The sequence below is a fragment of the Diplotaxodon limnothrissa genome, linkage group LG16 (assembly GCF_057381915.1).
Source record: "Diplotaxodon limnothrissa isolate DT_005_m linkage group LG16, D_limnothrissa_male_GT1.1, whole genome shotgun sequence".
NCBI classification, from domain to species: domain Eukaryota; kingdom Metazoa; phylum Chordata; class Actinopteri; order Cichliformes; family Cichlidae; genus Diplotaxodon; species Diplotaxodon limnothrissa.
In genome coordinates this window covers 30,449,921-30,469,676 of record NC_140611.1, presented here as the reverse complement: position 1 = coordinate 30,469,676, position 19,756 = coordinate 30,449,921, and the positions used below count along the sequence as shown (strand labels likewise).

Sequence of the window (19,756 nt, the reverse complement as noted above, 5' to 3'; positions counted from 1 at the left end):
CCTAGTAGTTGTTAGTCTGCATCAGCCTTTTGTTTTATCTTCAAATAATGTAAATGTCAAGCTCTAAACTCCTTATCCCAAAATACCTAAATACCTGAGACATGTTGCAGGAAGTGCGACTTATGAAGGGACGCACACTGGAGGGATTTGGTGAAACTTTTGTATATACTACACAAATACACAAGTTTAACACTTCAGATAGTTAGGTGTACAGGGACTTGGCTTTAGGGGTTGGCTTGGGATTCAAAAGGTAGTTACCAACCCTGGAAGAATCCACCACATCACAACAGCACATGTTCTCTGTAAACCACGGGTATAATTAGTATGTTGTCCAGATGTTTCCTTCAAGGCTAGACTATAGGCATGGAGCCCTGCTGAGTTGGAAGCGTGTAGCTGGCTTCTGGAAGAGCTGCACTCCTGCCAACATTTTCAAACAATTTTCGAACCTTGTTTAAATAGTAATGTGACAAAATATGACAGGACTTTAAATAATGTTAACAATTACAATACCTAAACATTAATAAAGCTATTCAACAGGGCATAAAATGAAAAAAAGAAATCCCATTTGGAAGATCACTGCATTAAGAATGATTAGTCAAAATGATCATTGCCTTTGAAGTGGCGCTAACATCCATTTATACCTGTTAACAGAACACAGACAGGACAGTCTCTATTACTTCAAATTATTTTGATCAATGGAATTATTTCATTAAGGAATGAATAATTAATATGGTCTTAAAACTGATCTGTTATCGTTCTTTTGTGGGGACTAAAAGCAAGTGACTTGACTGATTCAAACCAATTCCTAAAGTGCTCATGACAAAATAAGTCCATCCAACTAATCTAATGCATAAGAAACTTTAGAGCATGATCATACATTACTAACAAACTGTATGTAGGCACATATCCTAGCTTAACATGGCTGCAGCCTTGTTTGCGCCTTAAAATGTGTTGGTTTTCTGCTACAATTATCATAAGGCATGTGTATGCTAAACTAGTCTGAGATCCAACATCTGTGTTTGCAGGATGCACTTTGAGGCATCAGCCTGCCTAGTGAGCCCCACAGTGGATTAATGTGTCAGGAGAGGTGGGGAGGGGGAAGCAATAATTGCAGGACAGGTGGATTTAGTGAGTCTGGCAGACAATTATCAGCACTTTGTCATGGTTCTGCCACCAGCCCTGACATTACCTGTCTTTAATAGGCTTTAATTAGCCTGGGAAATTTCATTTACCAAGAGTGGAGAAACAAAAAGGTGGGGGTAAAGGCAAAAGTACAAAATCCATCTGCAATTTTAATGAGAAGAGGGACTAAATTTGAAATATAAGACATTTCCCAATAGTACAGCAGGCTTAAGTTGGCTGACTTTGTGTAAAAGTGGATAACATTCAGTCTTGTAGTACATGGTGTAATGTGTTCGACTCAGAAATCACTCAAATTTTTTTTTAAAGCTTTTGTTAAAAACCATTCGGATTTTAAACGGCATGAGTTTTGTTATCTGGAGATACCCAGGGTTTTTAGGTTAGGGCATGTGCCACTAAAGACAAAGAATACATTTCTGTTAGCGTCATTTTATTGGATGTATCTCATGTCTTTCCACTTCAGCTGTAAATGATTCCATCACCTTATACATGAGGTGAGGTGTACGATAAGGAACTTAACTCGGAGTTGATCTATGTTGATGTTTTGGTTCTGCTCCTTTGTGCAAATGCTGTGTGTTAATGTGTAAAACTAAACGTGTTTATTGATTATGGTTTCAAAGTATATGATGTCAGATTATCCTAATTTTTCCAGAGAACTCTATCAAGTATACTGTACCTTATTTTTTGGTGTTTGTTAAGAAATATCATGTAGATGTCATATTTCAGCTGATGGTTAGATTGCTTTGATTTCATTTTTTGTAACTGCAGATTGTACCCAGTTTGATTTCTGCTTGCTCAAAATTGTTTCAATAGTTTCCCTTGTAAAATAGGAGTAAAAGCTCTTCTGTGTATAGTGTAATTACACTTTTCATTTTGGAATATTTGATTTCAGATTTTGTTAAAATGTAACTGTAAAGATCAATTTAGGTTTTTATGGCATTAAACCTTATTTGAACTTGGCTCAAAGCATGCTGTCACACCGAGTCAGGTCTAGTCTGTTGGTGCTCGTAGTTGTCTCGTTTCATTCCTGAAAGGACTTCTCAACAGGATAAACACACAATTTTAAGAGGTACATTTCAGGGTAGCTTTTTAATGGGCAATAAATCTGTGTCCACAGGCGTGGATGATACCAGAGGTACACCTCAGGGAGCACATCCATTTTGCCGTGGCCATCAGGGACAGGGGTCTTTTCATTCGCTTCCATTACTCTTATCTGATCAGGGTGAGGCACCTACTCCTTATAGGCATCAAGTCACACTACGCTTTCCTGCTGCATGCACCCAAATCCCCTGGAAAACTACAAGGAATGTTAACATACGTTTCACTTCTCAGCATTCAACGCTTATTTCCGACAATCAATATAAGGGAAAAATTCAATTTTGACACTGCAGGCATCTCTCTCTTTCAAGCTTTAAAGTTAGTAGAGGAACGCGAAGGAGGAAGATAAAAGGTTGGAGAGGCGTCCTAAAGCAGAGATTGTATCAGGTCTTTTCCTGGGATCTGTGCTGAGAGGGGCGGATGAGGATCAGCGAGCTGCTGATGAAGACTTCTCTTCCAGCAGAAAAGAGCGGCCTCACATTCACTTTAATTAGGGCTTGTGCCAAGCATTCACACATAAAATGGGGGGGGGGGGGGGGGGGGGGGGGGGGAAGCACGTCTTTTATGTGCTGAACAAAGGTTCAACATTTAACATGGCACTATGCTAATGCAGTTAAAGCACATTTTCTTTTGATTATCACAGTGGTGTTGTTGTCTAATTATTATTTTTTTCCAAACGAGAACCCCTCAAAAAGAAAAAAAAAAAAAAAAAAAAAAATCACCCCAGCCTGATACCTGCACCCATTAGTACAACCATTAAAAGAAACGGTGTGGATAATAACCATCCTTCCTTAGACTGAAATCTCTTCATGAGCTCAACATTCTCCAGTTAAAAACATATTAAAAAACAAACAAACAAACAAAAAAAAAAAACCCTAGGCCACTTCAGACTGCTGGAAAATGTTTTAATGGGTTAATGCAGGCATTCTTGCAGACAACAACTTCATCTTTTTGTTTTTTTCTTTTTTTTGCTTCCAACATTTCAACATCTCAACATGACGCTGAATGATGAGTAATATCATGTAAAAATGATGCTACTCGTAATTTACAAAATCCTCTGAAGTGTCTGTCACGCCACAACATACAAGACGGACCGAATAAAAAATGACAACCCCTCATTCAAACACAGAACAACATTGCCAGTAGAAGTGATGCTCAGCATCCTACAGATATCCAAGCATGTTAGAGGAAGATTTTGCACATACTCAATTAATTTTATTCTGCACAAATATGTCAGATAATTGCAGAAAAAAAATGGTTAAAACAAAATTGGTACTTGGACACTTTCTTTTGACAATAACATGACCATGCATTAGTCTCTCCACTTTTAGTTAACCACAATATATTGAGAATATATAATATTTGCATGTTGGCAATACTAAAGAAACAAATTCTCAAAATTGAATCTATAACAGTTCACAGACGTATGATCTGGAAAAAGTCATTCAAATGGGAGACTGAGTAAATATGTCCATATACTTCCAATGTTTTAATATATTAGGGCCAAAGTACAGACACTTTTGTCTTACATGTTTCACAAGGATCGACACTGTCTTCATAATGGCAGATCACTATTTCCCCCCCACAAATATGCAATAGGACACACTTTCTTGTACATTGGTCTTTTGAAGATGGTTCAACTGTCATTTACATAGAAATGGTGCCATCAATATGGGGCATACACATCTTTTAAAAAGTGTAAAGAACTGACCTTGCACTGAAAGTGTTCATGCTTTTTAATGTCTAGTCACAAAACGGGCTAAACATTACAAATATATAATATTTCCCATTTAGTTAAACCTTTGTTACGTTCCTATAGAACTCCATATCAAAATGACTATTCATGGGAACTAGTGCAACCTGGAGGAGGCCTGGTCTTTGTGACAAGGCAGGCACAGAGTAAAATAGACAAAGTACTCCAGAGCAGCTCCAGAGCAATGGCAGATATATTAAGGCCATTTTGAAAATTACAGGAAAAATAAAACTGTAGCAGAGAGCTTGACTTGCTACCCAGTCTGAACAGAATTCAGTTCGGGCAGCAAAGCAAGCAAGCAACACCGAGTGAACCAATTTTTTTTTTCCTCCCCCCAGTCAATTGATGTCAGTCTTCCACGTGCCAGCCTCCCCCACATCCCTGGCCAGAAAGCCCCACTCTTCTTTATTCAAGTGTGTTCAGTTTTGGTGGAAATAAAGAGTGGTATCCTTGCTAGTCCTTCTTTTTTGTAAACCCATGCTTCACACCTCCAGTAAAGTCCTGGGACACAGTCGGGCAGTCAAGACTGTTTTAGGCGCTTCCTGGGAAGACCGAAGGGTGGGCACTGTGCTGAAGCCAGGGCACGAAAGGCTTCGGCTACCAAGTGAGGATGGGACTGGATCATTGACTTCCAGCCTGCAGTCTCCATTATATCTGTAGCATGACTGTAAGCACATGCAAAAATGAAGTCAGATACTCAGACATGATAATCTGCACATTAAAAACCAATAAACATAAATGAGATTGTAATGACAAAGCAAATAAGTGGGATTTGATTTGTGAGTTGTATGCTAAACTTGAAAAAGGGCCATTAGTGCTTTCCGCACACATGCATAAACTAAAATTAATAGAGCGGTGGAATGCGTCGCGCTGTGAATACAACAGAGAGAAATAAGCTTAATATTTCAAGGTGTCCTGTAACACTGCACTACATCATCTGGAAGAGAAGTAAGAAAAAAAAATCTTCCCACGGCAACCACCTGCATTCTTTTTAAAATTCTACAAATATTCCATTTCCAGGGTTTATCCAGGAATGAGTCTATTAATAACTTGGATACAAAGATATGGAGCTTCAAACTGAAAAGGCAAATAGCACTCTGTCTACCTGGGCTAAAACAATGAATTCTAATGCATCTGGTTGGGGAAAGAGATAAGAGTGTGGTATTAATCTTGTGTCACATATATCAGCTAATTACATACTTGCTATTCCAGTTCTTTCCATCTTTACAGCCCAGCTGTCTCAGGACACTGCACCTATGGCAAGGAGATAAAAAGGTAAGCATTCAGGGCTGGTAAACAGAAATGGCAGCAGGAATTTATCACTGGAGTTTTTTTTTTCTTTTTTGCAATACTTACCTGTTGATAAAATCTATGGCTTGTGCTTTGAGCTGCTCGGCACTGTGCAAGTCAGCCAGGATGAGGGTGTCGGCCACATTCTCCACTGAAAGGCTGTTGCACAAGGCCTCTTCACACATAACCTTTAAACGCTCAAGAGCATACTGGGGTGGAGGTGATGGAACGAGGGGGGGGAACACAGAGAGCAGCGATTATAGTCTACACGTTAAATAAATGCCGGTGACTTACGGTTTTATCACAGTTAGTGCAAATGCACATTAAGGCTACGGATGCAATCATTTACTGGAATGGATGACTCAGCAATCCTAATAGAAATGGAGAAAAAATGACGAGGATCCAAAATGCTGAAGCAGAAGGCTCTCTAATAAGCATTTTAAAGAAAACTAAAAGCACTACCTTGCAGTTCTATGCCTCTGTCGACCAGTAGAGTTGCAGTTTACATCCAGTTTAAACTTATGAGTTATGTAAGGGAGAATGAAGAAATTTGTGTTGTGTTTACAGTACAAGTGTGCAAAAACTCTATGTCCTCATACTTGGAGATGCTTTACCATTAGAGGTGATTACAATAAAGGAACCATTAAACATGTTGAGAACGGATGTTTACGGGAATGACAGAAAGCTCACTCAGTACAGTTTTGATTCTTCTAACAGTTTATCCTTTTCCAGCTACACAATAACAGCCCTAGACGAAAATATTAGACAAATCAGTCTCAACACAGAAGAGAAACCACATCACCATATCAGCAACCTTAGTTAAATCAGCCCTTTAAAGTTTGAAAAGCTGCCTACAAGTATGTGTTTGGAAGCACACACTGTGGATGAGCACATCCCCCCCCATAAATACATAAATAAATAAAGGTAAAAAATACAGACTACGACGGCTAACAGCTACATAATTACAGAACTGACCGCATTAGCCCTTAAGCCTCATTGACTTACATATAGTGTTGCATATTCCATTCACTGAACAGCTGGAGGCTACAAACGCTCACAAGGTACACTACTGTCCATGACAATACTGCATACAATTACCATTTCAGCTTTACAGTTTCACTCTTTAAGTTACTAGTGAGTTAGTAACTGAATACAATACAAAGCAAGACCATAAGACTATAAGGTTAATTTTCTACTTTTACAAGAGAAACTGGCAGTAGATGTCTGGTCAAATAAAAGCATAATCTCACTGGGCACTTACTTTATCTGCAGCTGCCAGCAAATTGTCTGCCATTTTCTCCAAATTTGGCGCTTTGCCTGTATAGATGAAGCCCATCATTTCCTTAAAGACATCAGGATCCACATCACTGATGTCAACACGGTTCTGCAAATTTAGACGGCTTTCTTTAGTGCACAGAACCTAGTATGTATATATACACAAAAGCAATAACAGTACTGAAAGGATTTGCTGAGGATGTGACAATTAAAGTTTTACTCCTACCTTTTTACTCTCCTCCATTTCATGTTCAAACATAGCATTAAAAACTGGTGACCTCGCTGCAAAAAAAAAAAAAAAAAAAAAAAAAATGCATAAAAATATATATTAAAAAATATACACTTTTGACATTTACCAATGACTCGTCAACAATATTGAGCACATTAGCAAAGCAAATAAAAATGTCTTAATTCATCCAGGCATATAAGCATCAATGTCACATAAGGAAACAGCACATAAATTACTAAGATCTTAGAAGACAGATGTAAAAAGTCCACAAATATCTATACTATTAAAATAAAATGCTGCAAAATTTATATTGCTGCCACTTTGTTAGCACTTCCTCTTTGAGCACTGAGGCTTCCACCATGTCTAATGAAGATGAACTAGGGAGCAGAGCCAGCCTCTCAATCTCCTGAATCTTACAGTCATCTGGGTCAAGCAGGGCCAAGCAGGGGTAGTGGTGTGGATTAGCACCCACTGCAGAAGTAGGCCGCTACAAATCAAGCCATGAACACAGACTGCTCGTAGTCTTTCGAGGTACTTATAGCTCTCCACAGAAGCTGTTCAGAGGCGGCACAGATGTGTCTGTCTTGGCCCATTTTGAGGGCTTTTCTCTGAGTTGTTACAAACTTAAGTTGTGGAGGCCAGGGAGGTCTTACCTGCAAGGATGGATTTGTGGGCTTTGAACTCCTGCCCTCCCACATAGAGGCTGCAGTCTGTGAAGCGTGAACACTCCCACAGGTTCCCGAGGTCATCAGACAGCTGACACTCTGGTACCTTCAGCATGTTCATGTTAGACTGGCCTGAAATGTTAACAGAATCCTGGACAACACTAACCTGTATAGCAGAGAGAAAAAAAAACAAAAAACAAACAAACTAAAGCTGTTGTATCAAGTCAAAACATGCTAACAAATCCAGCAGCAAATATGTAGCAAACATTTAGCAGCCAATATGTGTTTGATTTCTTTCTTTTTAGTGTGTATTATCCAGACTAGGGAACCTACAATTAGGATGGCAAAATGCTTGAAAACATACAACCACTTAAATCCAAAATTAATTAACTTTGCTGACATCCCTAATTGATGGGAAGAGACAGTTTGTCTTTAATTTGAATGCAATTTATTTATCAAAGTGGCAATTTCTCTGAAACTGTTTAATCCTTCTGGAAACGCCGGCTGGCAAATTGTAATCCTAGCAATACTAACTCAATTGCACGTACATGAAAATTCACTGCCACCTCACTTAACTTGTCCCTTGAAAGAAGATTTCAGTAGATGTTCATTCTTCTTGACACACCAAATTCAATTATTTCAGAAAACAAGATCCAACACAAATGATGTGTGATGGGGGAAGCATTTCTTTTGCCAACAGTTCAATGTCATTTGAAGCAAATCCTAACAATAAGTTGCACCACAGCATGCACTCAGGTGTAATGTGGTCATGTCAAGAGCTCTAATCCATTAAAAGGTCGCAACATGGGTGTAATTAAGTTCATATAAGAGTGGTCTAATGTTGAAGACTTCATTTAAAATTTAACATAACAAATGAATACTTTATAAAGCCATATATAACACAACAACTGGTACAAAAAAAAAAAAGAATAAAAAAAAAAAAAGAGAAGACAACCAGGTTCTTTCCACTAGCCAAATGTTAGTGGAAAGAACCCAATATGAATTTAATCGCTTACAATTTTTACAATCGATAGAACTTTTGACTGCAATCGAGTAGAGAAATTGTGGTTCATGTCATTTGTAATGTTGCTAAATATAATGACCAAAAAAGACAAAATGGTAGCACTTTAATTTGAAGAATAAAAGGAAAGATTACCTCACAGAACAGGGTGAGCTTGTCATCTGGTAAAAGTCCATTGGCTTCATCAAGGAGGAAATCTCTCCGTATAAATTTTTTGAAGCCCCAGTCTTTGCCTTGGACAAATCTATATGCTCTTTGGCTTTCTGCAACCAAGAGGAAAAAAAAACAAAATTGCAGTCTTGTTATAGCTTTTACAAATAGGGAATGAAAAGGAACCCAAAAAACACTCAAAATCCTGCACTCACCCATTGCTTTTGTCTCCTCTCGTTTAGCATTCAACAAAGAAAATTTGAACTTTGCTCTGACTTCACTTTTTGGACAGCTAACAAGAAGTAAATACAATGACAAATAATCTTTGCTTTCATCATCAAGTCCCTTTGGATTGACTCGCAGACACCTGCCAAGCGAACAGATAACACTGCACGTCAGTTATCATACAAACTTAAAACAGTACTGCGACGTGCCCTTAGGCGCAATTTTCATGTTTCTGAGCAGCTGTGTGTAATTATCACCTATGTGCAGAGTTCACATACTGAAAACAAATATACTTTTTATTGACATGCTGGTTTGTTCTAGAAAATTCTAGGAACTCAATCAGGCAAAAAATTTGATATAAATAGTAAAAAGCTAAACCATGTTTACATTTCCAAAACTCTAAAAGCTATTCAACACATCAGTGATTTTCATGGCCACAGAAACTAAAGGGAAGAAGAAAAAACAACAAACATCTAGCAGCAGTAAAAGGTTTATCTTGAGTACTAACCATTTCATTTTGTCATTAGGGCCAGAAGAGAAAGTTGAGCTCTTCAACACTTCTCCCATTTCCTCTCTGCAAAAGCTAAAGTTGTTTATGGTCCACATGTAGGAAAACTTCACAACTTTGACCTTGAACAAGAATAAGACACATACAGACCCATCAGACCCCTAATGTGAAACTTAACATACTCCCACAGTAAATTCTGATCACTTGGAAAGTGTCACTATGGGGAGAGAGAAAAAAAAAATCCCAAAAGATGTAAAATTGTAACATTAATGAAGACCAAATTCAATTTAGCTGCTGTTGTATGGTGTAATCTTTTGTATGCTGGATTACTGTTGATATTTAACAGCTGTGCCACCCCCGACCTCAGTAATAATATTCTTAGGAGAATAAAATACAGGAAAATATGATTTTAAAACTAACATTAAAAAAAAATCTGCATTTAAAGTGGCAACCAAGAAGCTTTCATTTTTCTAATGCCTGTAGGGTCACTGCCTATTTATAATGAGATAACCTGATAATGATTTACTCTGCAATTTGCTTATTAAAGTACCAAAATATTTATATGCATATGTTTATAATATTAGAAATACTGTGTCTCTGACAACATACTTGGGAGTAAAACGCTGTATTAAGTTACCCCAAATGTAAAATAAGCCGTTCTTACTGCTACAGCTTCACACTGTGTGCAAGAGATGAATTGACTTTTATTATCAAATGCAAAAAGTGGGTGTAGCCAGTTAGATGAGGAGCTGCAGGTGTCAGGCTACAGCCCTGCTATTCAGACTCAGCTATGTGCAGCATTTAGGAAGGGGGGGGGGGGGGGGGGGGGGGGGGGGGGGGGAGTCAATATTTTTCTTTATTGCCCCCAGAATTTGGTGACCTGTAGTATTATATTTACCTTTATTTTTCATTACTACCAGTAATTACATGTGTATGAGATTGCCACTTTAAATACAATTATATAAAAAATAAAAATAGTTCTATCATTAATAGGTGCAGAAAAGAACAAAAAGAGTACTGTTGTGACCATACCTGTGTGTAACACCAGCTCTCTGCCACAGGTCCACTTGACATCTCCCCAGGAGGAGGAGGAGTGGGAACCCGTGACATCGCTGGCTCTGTGGTACCACTCACTTGCGTCCTTAAAGCACTAACATTACAAGAAAACAATAAACAACGAGTATTTCTCGAGAATTAAACAGCATAAAGTTTAGCTTTCATGAATCAGCCTGGAAACACATTTGAAACATGAGTAAACAAAATGAAAATGAAACCATCCTCATGTACAGTTAACTGTATTCTCTGTACTTTTCCTTTATGTAAAAAGTACCATAACTTGACAGCCAGTCGCCAGTCACCCTAAAAGCACATCTCCAAAGTTTGAGTAAAGCTATAGTCAGCGTGATTTATTACAAATATGATTACAGCAAGAAAAAAAAGAAAAGCTTCAATGAAAACAGCCAATATTACATAACTAAATAAATCAAAAGGTTATCTTTCAGCAGTTGTGGCTGGCAAAAAAAGGGTCAAAACAATGTTGGCTGTTCAGAACAGGAATTGAAGCAGGATTTATAGTTCGTCCGAACTGTATGTCTAATGTTTGGACACCTACAAGACATGCCTCTCCACAAATTTCTGAAAAAAATAAAATAAAATTTAAAAAAAAAAATCAAGTGCTCCATACTATTTTTATAACAATGGCAAGATACAAATGCCATTTTTATTTCACTTATTCAGTGCATGTTTATGACAGCAATATACCAAAACCTACATATAACTGCTCATATTTATCAGAGCTGGATCACACAGTTTTATTTTTATTTTTCTCCTAACGTAAGATCATTTAAGTTCATATTTTCTTGCAGTAAGTTCAAAAGTCTCTAAAGCCCTGTGATCCTTATCACACTTTCTTGGAGTAAATTTCTATTAAAAATGATGAAACTGGTCATGTTTTTAGACAATTGGCAAACATCCCTAGCATTAATCATCTTTTGTACCTCCCTCCTACCATGTGCTACATAAAAAAATTAAGTAAAATTTCTTTAATTTCCAATATTTAATTTGAGCCCAAAAGTGTTCCAATTCTGAGACAATATCCAGTGTCAAAGGGCAAGCTGATGTCGCCATTTCCATGTTTTATAATACATTATACTAATAATGTAAACTTAATCTTAAATGCATAAATGTTTTACCTAAAAATGTTCTTGTACTCCTCTGTGTGTGTTATGACTTTGCTTAACCATAGCACACGATCATACATTATGTAGTTTTATCACCTAAAGAAAACATTTCGTTAAATAAAAACCAGCGGTCAGTGAATTTGCTGTAGACACAGTATGACTGAAACTGTTTTGGATTATTGTAGACTCCGATGAGACTTCTTTCTATGTCTCTATAAAAATATATCGTGATATGATTGCTATATCAATGCTATACATTTACACTCCCTACTCTGTTACTTTGGTACCTAAAAAATGGAGCTACTTCCACAATTTCCAAATAAGAACAGAACTTTTAAAAATTTCCAAGAAAACTGTTCCTGCTACAGGTGGAAATAGCAAACATATTTTACCTTCTGAGATAAAAAAAAAACAAAACAAAAAAAAAAAAAAAACACACTGCAAGTACAACCAGGCTAAGAAGGACGAGACAGCAGGCGCTGACGATTTCCGACTCAAAAGAAAACAAATGACTCCACCAAGCATCACAGGAAGACTTTCTGCTTGCGCTCCATATGACAGCAAGGGCAAACGGTGGATGGAAATCACTGACACGCTTACATGGTGGAACCATGTAATAAAGAAATAAATAAAAGCTGGACCCAAGATGCAACATCCTAGGTGGAAGATTTTCTCCTTTATTCTGTACAGTATTGTACAGCTATGAGTTTATGTCACTGTAGTTATTGTTAAAATTTTCAGGAAAAACACTACCGAGCAACTTGTTTGCTTACAGCTAAATCATACTGTCACTACTATTGCACTATAAACGCTGCATTGTTTTAAATTAGGAAGTATGTCATCAGTGACAGTAGCTCACTGGAAAAGCAGAATGGAAAATGCTCATCATTTACTTGCACTTATAAATGCTGCTGCCTGCAAGCATCATTTAAACATCTTTCAGTATTTTTTTACCTTCTCTGTAATGTCAGAATTATCGCTATGGCAAATTTCCTAGAAATATTGTGATATAATTTGCAAGCTATAGCGCTCACTCATGCTAATGTGTATGTGCGGTTTCCAGTATAAAGCCTTGTATCAGTGCTTTGAGTAGTCAAACTGAATCTACACAATCAAGTCTGCACACATCTGAGCCTAGTGCCCTAAAGAGCAAGAACCAACTCCTTATAATCACCTCTTGAATGGTTGAAATGTACACAGATGGATGTTTTTAGGTTATCACTGGATCCTTCATGACCTTATCCTGATGTTACATACTAGAAAAAAAAAGGAAACAAATATTAGGCCTTGAATATAGAGCTGTTCAACCTATCTAGTAGTAACTGCAGAGCCCCCATGCTACAGAAGCATCTAGAAATGAAGAAAATGCTCATAACAAACCCGTCACATTTATCCCCCCCAAAAAGTCAAATTGAACCACAGGAAAGTGATTGCTTAAATAAATAAATAAAAATCAGTCGTGAATGCCACGTTATTAAAAACTGAGTGCAGCACTCACGACAACATACTGGTTATCCGGATGAGTAATTTAGGTTTGTAGTATTTTGCTAAACGTTAACGATAATTTAGGACAATTTATCGCTCGCCACATCCTTTAGGTGGCTGCTCGGCTGATAGGTCTGTGTGTTAAACTTAAGATTCACCTGCAACTTTCTTTGGCCAACACATTAGCTGGAGTTGTGCTACCTCGCCTGTAACACAACACAGATGATGCTATGCGGACTAACATTCAACTAGCTGGATTGCATTAGCTAAAAGTTACACCGCAGGAGTTGTATTGAGCCTCACAACTTACATTACCCAATACGGTTTTCCAGATGTAAACAAGTGTGACTAACAGTAAGTTAGTATGAAAAACATTAAAAAAATAAATAGCAAATAAAGCAACAGCTCAATGTTAGCTAAAGTATCAATACAAATTTCCAGACCATCATTTACGCCGCTTCACCATATGTCGTCATTTAACAACAAACTTGCTCAAATAAGAACAGTAATAAAAGGGGAAGCATCATATTTTAGATATTTATCGATTTTATGTTCAATATGTATGTAGCTAACCTTTTCATTAGCAAGCTTAACTTCACTTTAGCAGACCGCAAATACGGCGAATAGTCATCAGCTAGCACACAACATGTTAGCAATAAATCTGTTCGCATGTTTCCCAGCACACTTAGATCAGTTGTATTACTTCTCATCTGCGACACAAAATAACTAAAGATACCTCAAGTTGATTCCGTGCCGTGTTGTTTAGACCCCGCATTAGCCGGCGTGAAACAAAAGGGCCTTCGCTGAGACAGGATGCTACCTAACGAAGCGCTTTGGTTCAGCCTGCTGGTGGGAAAACAACATCGGCTAACTAGCGGCTAGCTAGCTAATCTCTACACTGGCTGCTGGCAAAAAAGTTTAAAAAGACGTGGTGACTGCGTACCTCTCAATTTCATACTCCCACATATATCGAATAACGCATAAAGCTTTGTATTACACCTGCTCCTTTCACGGTCCGTCACTTTGAACTCTTTTTCATTCAGTCTCTTTACAAGGTTTCTTTGTCTAATTTATATCTCTGCTAGCTTACATTTGTCTAGCTGGCTGGGGTAGCTTGAATGGCTAGAAAATATAGCTACTGCGCAGGCGCGAAATTTGGATAATGTCCACAAACTGATCATGTCTTCCTCCATCTCAACTATAATAATACTAATAATAATACTACTACTACTGCTAATAATAATAATAATAATAATAATGATAATGTTCCCCTTTCAGCTAAACTTTGATCTTAAAAACTGAAAATAGCAGTGGTTACTCTGGAGACTAGATAGACCTATTGATTAGGCTATTCAGGCAATAGGATTACAAACATACACAAATACACACACACATAAGTGTGAATCTTTGCCATTTTGAGACACTGGATAGTATAGTACCTCATCAGCATCCACGTGGACTTATAATACTTATTTTAGATCAAGTAACTTGTAAGTTCCATGTTTGTAATTGGGTTCTTGAGACCTGGATTACAAGTGTGTGTGCCTGTAAAACCCTATTAGCCAGCAAGTGTTGTTTAAATTTTTTTTTACATATGAATCAATTGACTTGACTTGGTAACTTTGGGAAAGGATTGTGCACTCATATATTTATACATTTACCTACAGGTTCTCACATCTTTTTAGGGTTATTTCATTTTTGCTGGTGAGAATATACACATTGCCTTACAACAAAATTAAGTACATTGCAGTACAAATAAATGAGTAGTTTAAACTTAAACACCCCCCCCCCCCCCCCTCTCTCTCTTTTCCCCTTTAAAAGCACCTCTGTGACTCTGTGTTGGAAAGTTTCTTCTTAGCTTTAGATCTCATGAGATCCAGTCTGAAGAAGCTAAGAAGAAACTTAGCTGATATTTTAACTTGCATTGATAACGCCAGCTCTTAATGAGATTGCTATCACTATTCAATCAGCACTGTAGTGGTCCTTCCCAGGTGGTAATGGTCCTGACCAAGAGCAATACAAGAAGTATGGCCCTGCAAGTAATATGGTTTCTCTTATACCCCCAAGCTACTATTCTAATGATGTGTCAGCTAAAGTTCAGCAGCATAATGCTCAGCCAGCAGTGTTGGGAAGGTTACTTTTAAAATGTATTCCACTACAGATTACATGCGCCAAAATGTATTGTTTTGTAACGTATTCCGTTACGTTACTCAATGAAAGTAATGTATTCTGAATACTTTGGATTACTTAATATATTATCATGCTTTTTACAACTACATAAATGTACTATTGCTGTGTGATTACTGTTACTGAAGGTCTGCGTACCGTAGTAAAGGGACCTCTGGCTAATATGTCCGGTTTGTAGCTGAAAACTAGCTTTACTTTGTTGTCTGGGTCAACTTTGCTAGCAGTTGAAAGGCTGCTCCAACGGAGCTTATTGTTTTAGAGGAAAACACGAACACAGTGTACAGTCGAGTATTAATAGCTTACTTACAACTGGGCTTGTCAGGCACTCTTTTTGGCTGCAGTGGTTATTATTATATTTACATGCTTCCAGCTCCTGTTTCTGCAGGGTGACAACTCCCTCCTCGCGCTCACGGACACATGGTAAATGACCGATTGTTCAGTCGGACGTCACTAGCCGTGTCTGGACCTAAACTCCGCTGCAGGTCCATATATCAAACCATCACTATGGCATTACTGAGAGTTGAAAAACTGTCTAAGTCTTTCATCTTTAATAAAATGATCAGCGTTCTGCTCTACCAGGTGTAACAATTGAGTTTAACATCCAGGCATCCATGAAAACGGAATTTATGACATTTAATGGAGTTAGAAGTTAGCAGGGAGTTAGCTCGCTAGCTTCTATCTAAATACAATATAGCATGTCCTGACTAGAGATGGCACGATACCACTTTTTTATGTCCGATACCGATATCATAAATTTGGATATCTGCCGATACCGATATGAATCCGATATAGTGTTTTTTAATCAACAAAACAGTTTTTTAAATATCTTGCTGCATTTTGTATAAGTTCATACTCAAGTTTAAAACAACAACTACACTAAAGCTATTCTGTTATACCTGTATCCAAAAAAAATATTTCATAGTTCAGCAATACTGATCAATCTAATAAACTTAAACCTACACCATCCTCCCTATTCTGGTATTTTAAAGAGTACTTAGCATATATATTAAGCAACCTAACTAATAGGGTTCCAACTCCCAGCAACAACAAAAATAAATAAATAAAAAATAGGGAACCACCCCTCACGCTCCACCTCATGATGCTTAATCGACGTAATCAACCTTAATTTGATGCAGTGTGGAAAAAAAAATGCACAGAAATCAATTATTTTTCAAGAAATATTAAATAGATTCAACATCTTTCTTCAACAAAATTGCAGACTGCACAGATGGTACCTTCACAAAGGAAAAAGTACTATAGCTTACTAGGGTATATATATATATATATATATATATATATATATATATATATATATATATATATATTAGACTTAATAGTTACTATATACAGTAATGGACTTCTATTCATTTTGCATCAAATTAAAACTTTGGCTGTCAGATAATTATTTATTAAAAGCTAGACATTTTAAATGAGAATAAGAAAGAAAAGTATGTCTTTGTGCCCCCTTTTCCCTGTTAATGCCCTATCGGCCCCCCTGGCTAAACTTTGCTAGATCCGCCCCTGCACAGTTACCAGCCATCAGCTACATAGAAAAAGATCCTCGAGTAGAAAGTAATATTAAATAAATTCTAACAACAGCTTATAGAGCTTAAACGTGCTGCTGTTGTTCAGCCGCTGGTTTCCTCTTTCTGGTGCAAAGTGGGCCAAAAGCAAACAAGAGAGACGTACTCCCGACAGAAAAGCCGATCAGCTGATCGTTAAGCAGTTTCATGATTGAAGTAGCAGCAAGAAGAGGCAGTCGTTTGTTAAGCTTAACGCAGGAATGCTTTACAAACATTCAGAGATGGACTTACACACTTGCCTTGCTTTACTTCTCTCGGGGATAACTTTGTCGGAGATGAAATGCCGGGTTGCTAGCGAAGCTCCACATGCTATCCAGACCACCGACAGGTCCCGCTCTATCACGTGATGCATACTGCTCCGACGTGCTAAAGTTCTGAGGTGAGTTACGGCGTGTTGCAAGTTTTGTGAGGTGCTTTCGTGATATTTAATGGATCGGATTACATTTTTTATTTTTCTCCGATATCCGATTCAGTAATTTAGGTCAGTATCGGACCGATACCGATAAGTAATATCGGATCGGTCCATCTCTAGTCCTGACTGCGGGGTTTTGGAACGTACAGCTCTGTTATCACTTCCAGCATAAATGAAGACAGAAAACTAAACAGCAGTGACGTTTGTAGGGTTACTGAAGTTGGGCTAGCTGGTATATAATGATGTGCTACGTGACCGCTAGCGACACAGCTATGTTAGCATAATATAAACAAGCTAACTTTTTTTCCACTCGATAAAAGTTAACGTGAGTGTTCTCGGTGGTCAGGAACAAATGTAATCGCATGGCAGGATGCTGTAAAAGGACCAAACTTCAGCCAGGAGAACAACTGAGATAATCCATCCACAATACGAGGTTAGTCATTCATGGGCTGCTGCATGGGCTGGGCTGTAGTTACATCCTAAGGTTTTAAAAACTGAGCTTAAATAAATGATTAGCGGTAATAAAAGCCGAGGGAGGTCAACAGGGATCACTGACTGTTTTAGGAGCTTTTTGAGATCAAATAGAAGAAAATACATAACATTAAACATGTTAACAACACAAAAGCCATATTAAACGCAGACTACTTTAGACCCGGAAGTAGGATTCGTCACGTCATCACTGAACAACCGGATAGCGCTTTACTAGTCCCTAAGGACCCCAAAGCGCTTGACACAACCAGCCATCCATTCACACACTGGTGATGGCAAGCTACATTGTAGCCACAGCCACCCTGGGGTGCACTGACAGAGGCGAGGCTGCCGGACACTGGCGCCACCGGGCCCTCTGACCTCCACCAGTAGACAACGGGTGAAGTGTCTTGCACAAGGACACAACGACCGAGACTGTCCAAGCCAGGGCTCAAACCAGCAACCTTCCGATAACAAGGCAACTCCCAACTCTTGATCCACGATCGACACGTGTAGTCCATTCTCCCTGCAGCACAGACTACACTGACCATGATGCTACATTCTTTAGAGCTACCCCTGTAGCATTCTGCCTATTAGCTTAGCACAACAACAACAACAACAACAACAAGGCGCTCTCTCCCGCATGAAACACACTATTGCAGAGTGAGGGCGTCACCCTGTAACCAACCGTAACCTGCAGCCTGGAACAACAGAACGTAGCTGTCAAACAAAACCCAAACAGTCCTGGCCCGCCACAATATGAAACAGGAAAATACCTCTGTGTAATCCATTTATTTCAACAAAGTAACTGTATTCTAAATACCACCTTTTAAACGGTAACTGTAACGGAATAGAGTTACTCATATTTTGTATTTTAAATACATGTATTCCGTTACTCCCCAACACTGTCAGTCAGTTATCAAAAATGTGCAAAATGAGCATCACAAACTAAAATTAAAAAGGCTGGCTGTTCATATGGTTAGTCTTAAGGAGAAATAACATGTGTAATCACTTTTACTTCTGTCGTGAGAGTAAACAGATTTCTGTATAATACTGTACTAACTACCACACTGATGTGGAAGTTTTTATTTCAGCATTTTACTGATTTTACACAGGGATGTATTCAGATTCATGGTATAAGTTAGGTCCATGTGGGATTTTTTTTCTTTAAGAACTGTATTCCGAAGGAGGAGAATTAATGTATTAAATCACATGAAACACGAGACCACCTGCAAACAACGTGTGTGTTAGGCTATAACATCACAGGCTGGAGAAAAAACTGGGGGGAAAAACCCATTCAAATAAAGAAATCTAATGTATTTACACTACAGATGAAACTTCCCACTGCGTCTTCTCATTGTTTCTTCTTTCTACTTCTGATGTTGCTCATTTAGCAAACACAAAGCAGCTTCTGGTATGCCATTCTCTGAAACAAAACTCTGTTAAGGCTCCCTGCAGGCCCGTGATAACTAATTCCCTTTCAGATGGATGGACACTATTGTACAGAATGAGCAATAAGTGGCCTTCTTGCACTAGTCTCGATTCACAAGTAAATATGTTACAGTTTTTGAATGTTTGCACCATATAATGACAAAAACACCCAAATATCTGAGCCGGTTGGGTTTTAGTCAAATATACTGTAAACACAGCAGTGAAATGTCACATTTTGCAGCCCACATCAAATGCCTTTAATATCACAGCGATGATACACTGACCCATTTTGAAGTGGAAGGGATGGATGATAAGATCACAGCTGAAGAGGCGATGCTTATCGAGCATTTAAATCAGTTTAATTTAAGGGCAGGGAAACAGGCTTTACTGAACGTGACCACAGGCAACATAATCTAACAATTCAAGAATAGGACGGCTCAAGAATAATCATTTCATTGTATTAGTCTGTTAGACTTTTAACAGCCCCGGCTTTTCATTAGTGTGTATGGTGCACAGTACATACACTTGGTGCATTAAAATTTTCATTTACAAGTAAATAAATAAATAAAAGCTTATTTCTTCAGATTGCTTTTCATATTTTCTATGTGTCGCTTAGTAGTTTATGTATGGCATTTGTTGAAACTCACCCAAGGTAC

At 38.1% G+C, this 19,756-nt stretch overlaps 1 protein-coding gene across 2 annotated transcripts; it reads right to left on the bottom strand.

Moving 5' to 3' along the window:
* Positions 1-3,594: 3,594 nt before the first annotated feature.
* On the bottom strand, positions 3,595-14,128 carry spopla (speckle type BTB/POZ protein like a). 2 transcript variants are annotated; one of them, XM_085374010.1, is made up of 12 exons: positions 13,756-14,128; positions 12,709-12,790; positions 10,387-10,504; positions 9,355-9,476; positions 8,837-8,988; positions 8,607-8,734; positions 7,439-7,616; positions 6,783-6,838; positions 6,543-6,665; positions 5,348-5,490; positions 5,192-5,245; positions 3,595-4,656 (listed from the first exon to the last, which is right to left on the bottom strand). In XM_085374010.1, exons 3-12 carry the CDS (start codon positions 10,462-10,464, stop codon positions 4,512-4,514), a joined length of 1,179 nt encoding a protein of 392 aa, XP_085230136.1. In that variant the 5' UTR covers positions 10,465-10,504; positions 12,709-12,790; positions 13,756-14,128; the 3' UTR covers positions 3,595-4,511. The 2 variants fall into 2 exon arrangements, with proteins under 2 accessions (XP_085230136.1, XP_085230137.1); XM_085374011.1 differs by having other exon boundaries at positions 13,963-14,128.
* Positions 14,129-19,756: the final 5,628 nt, after the last annotated feature.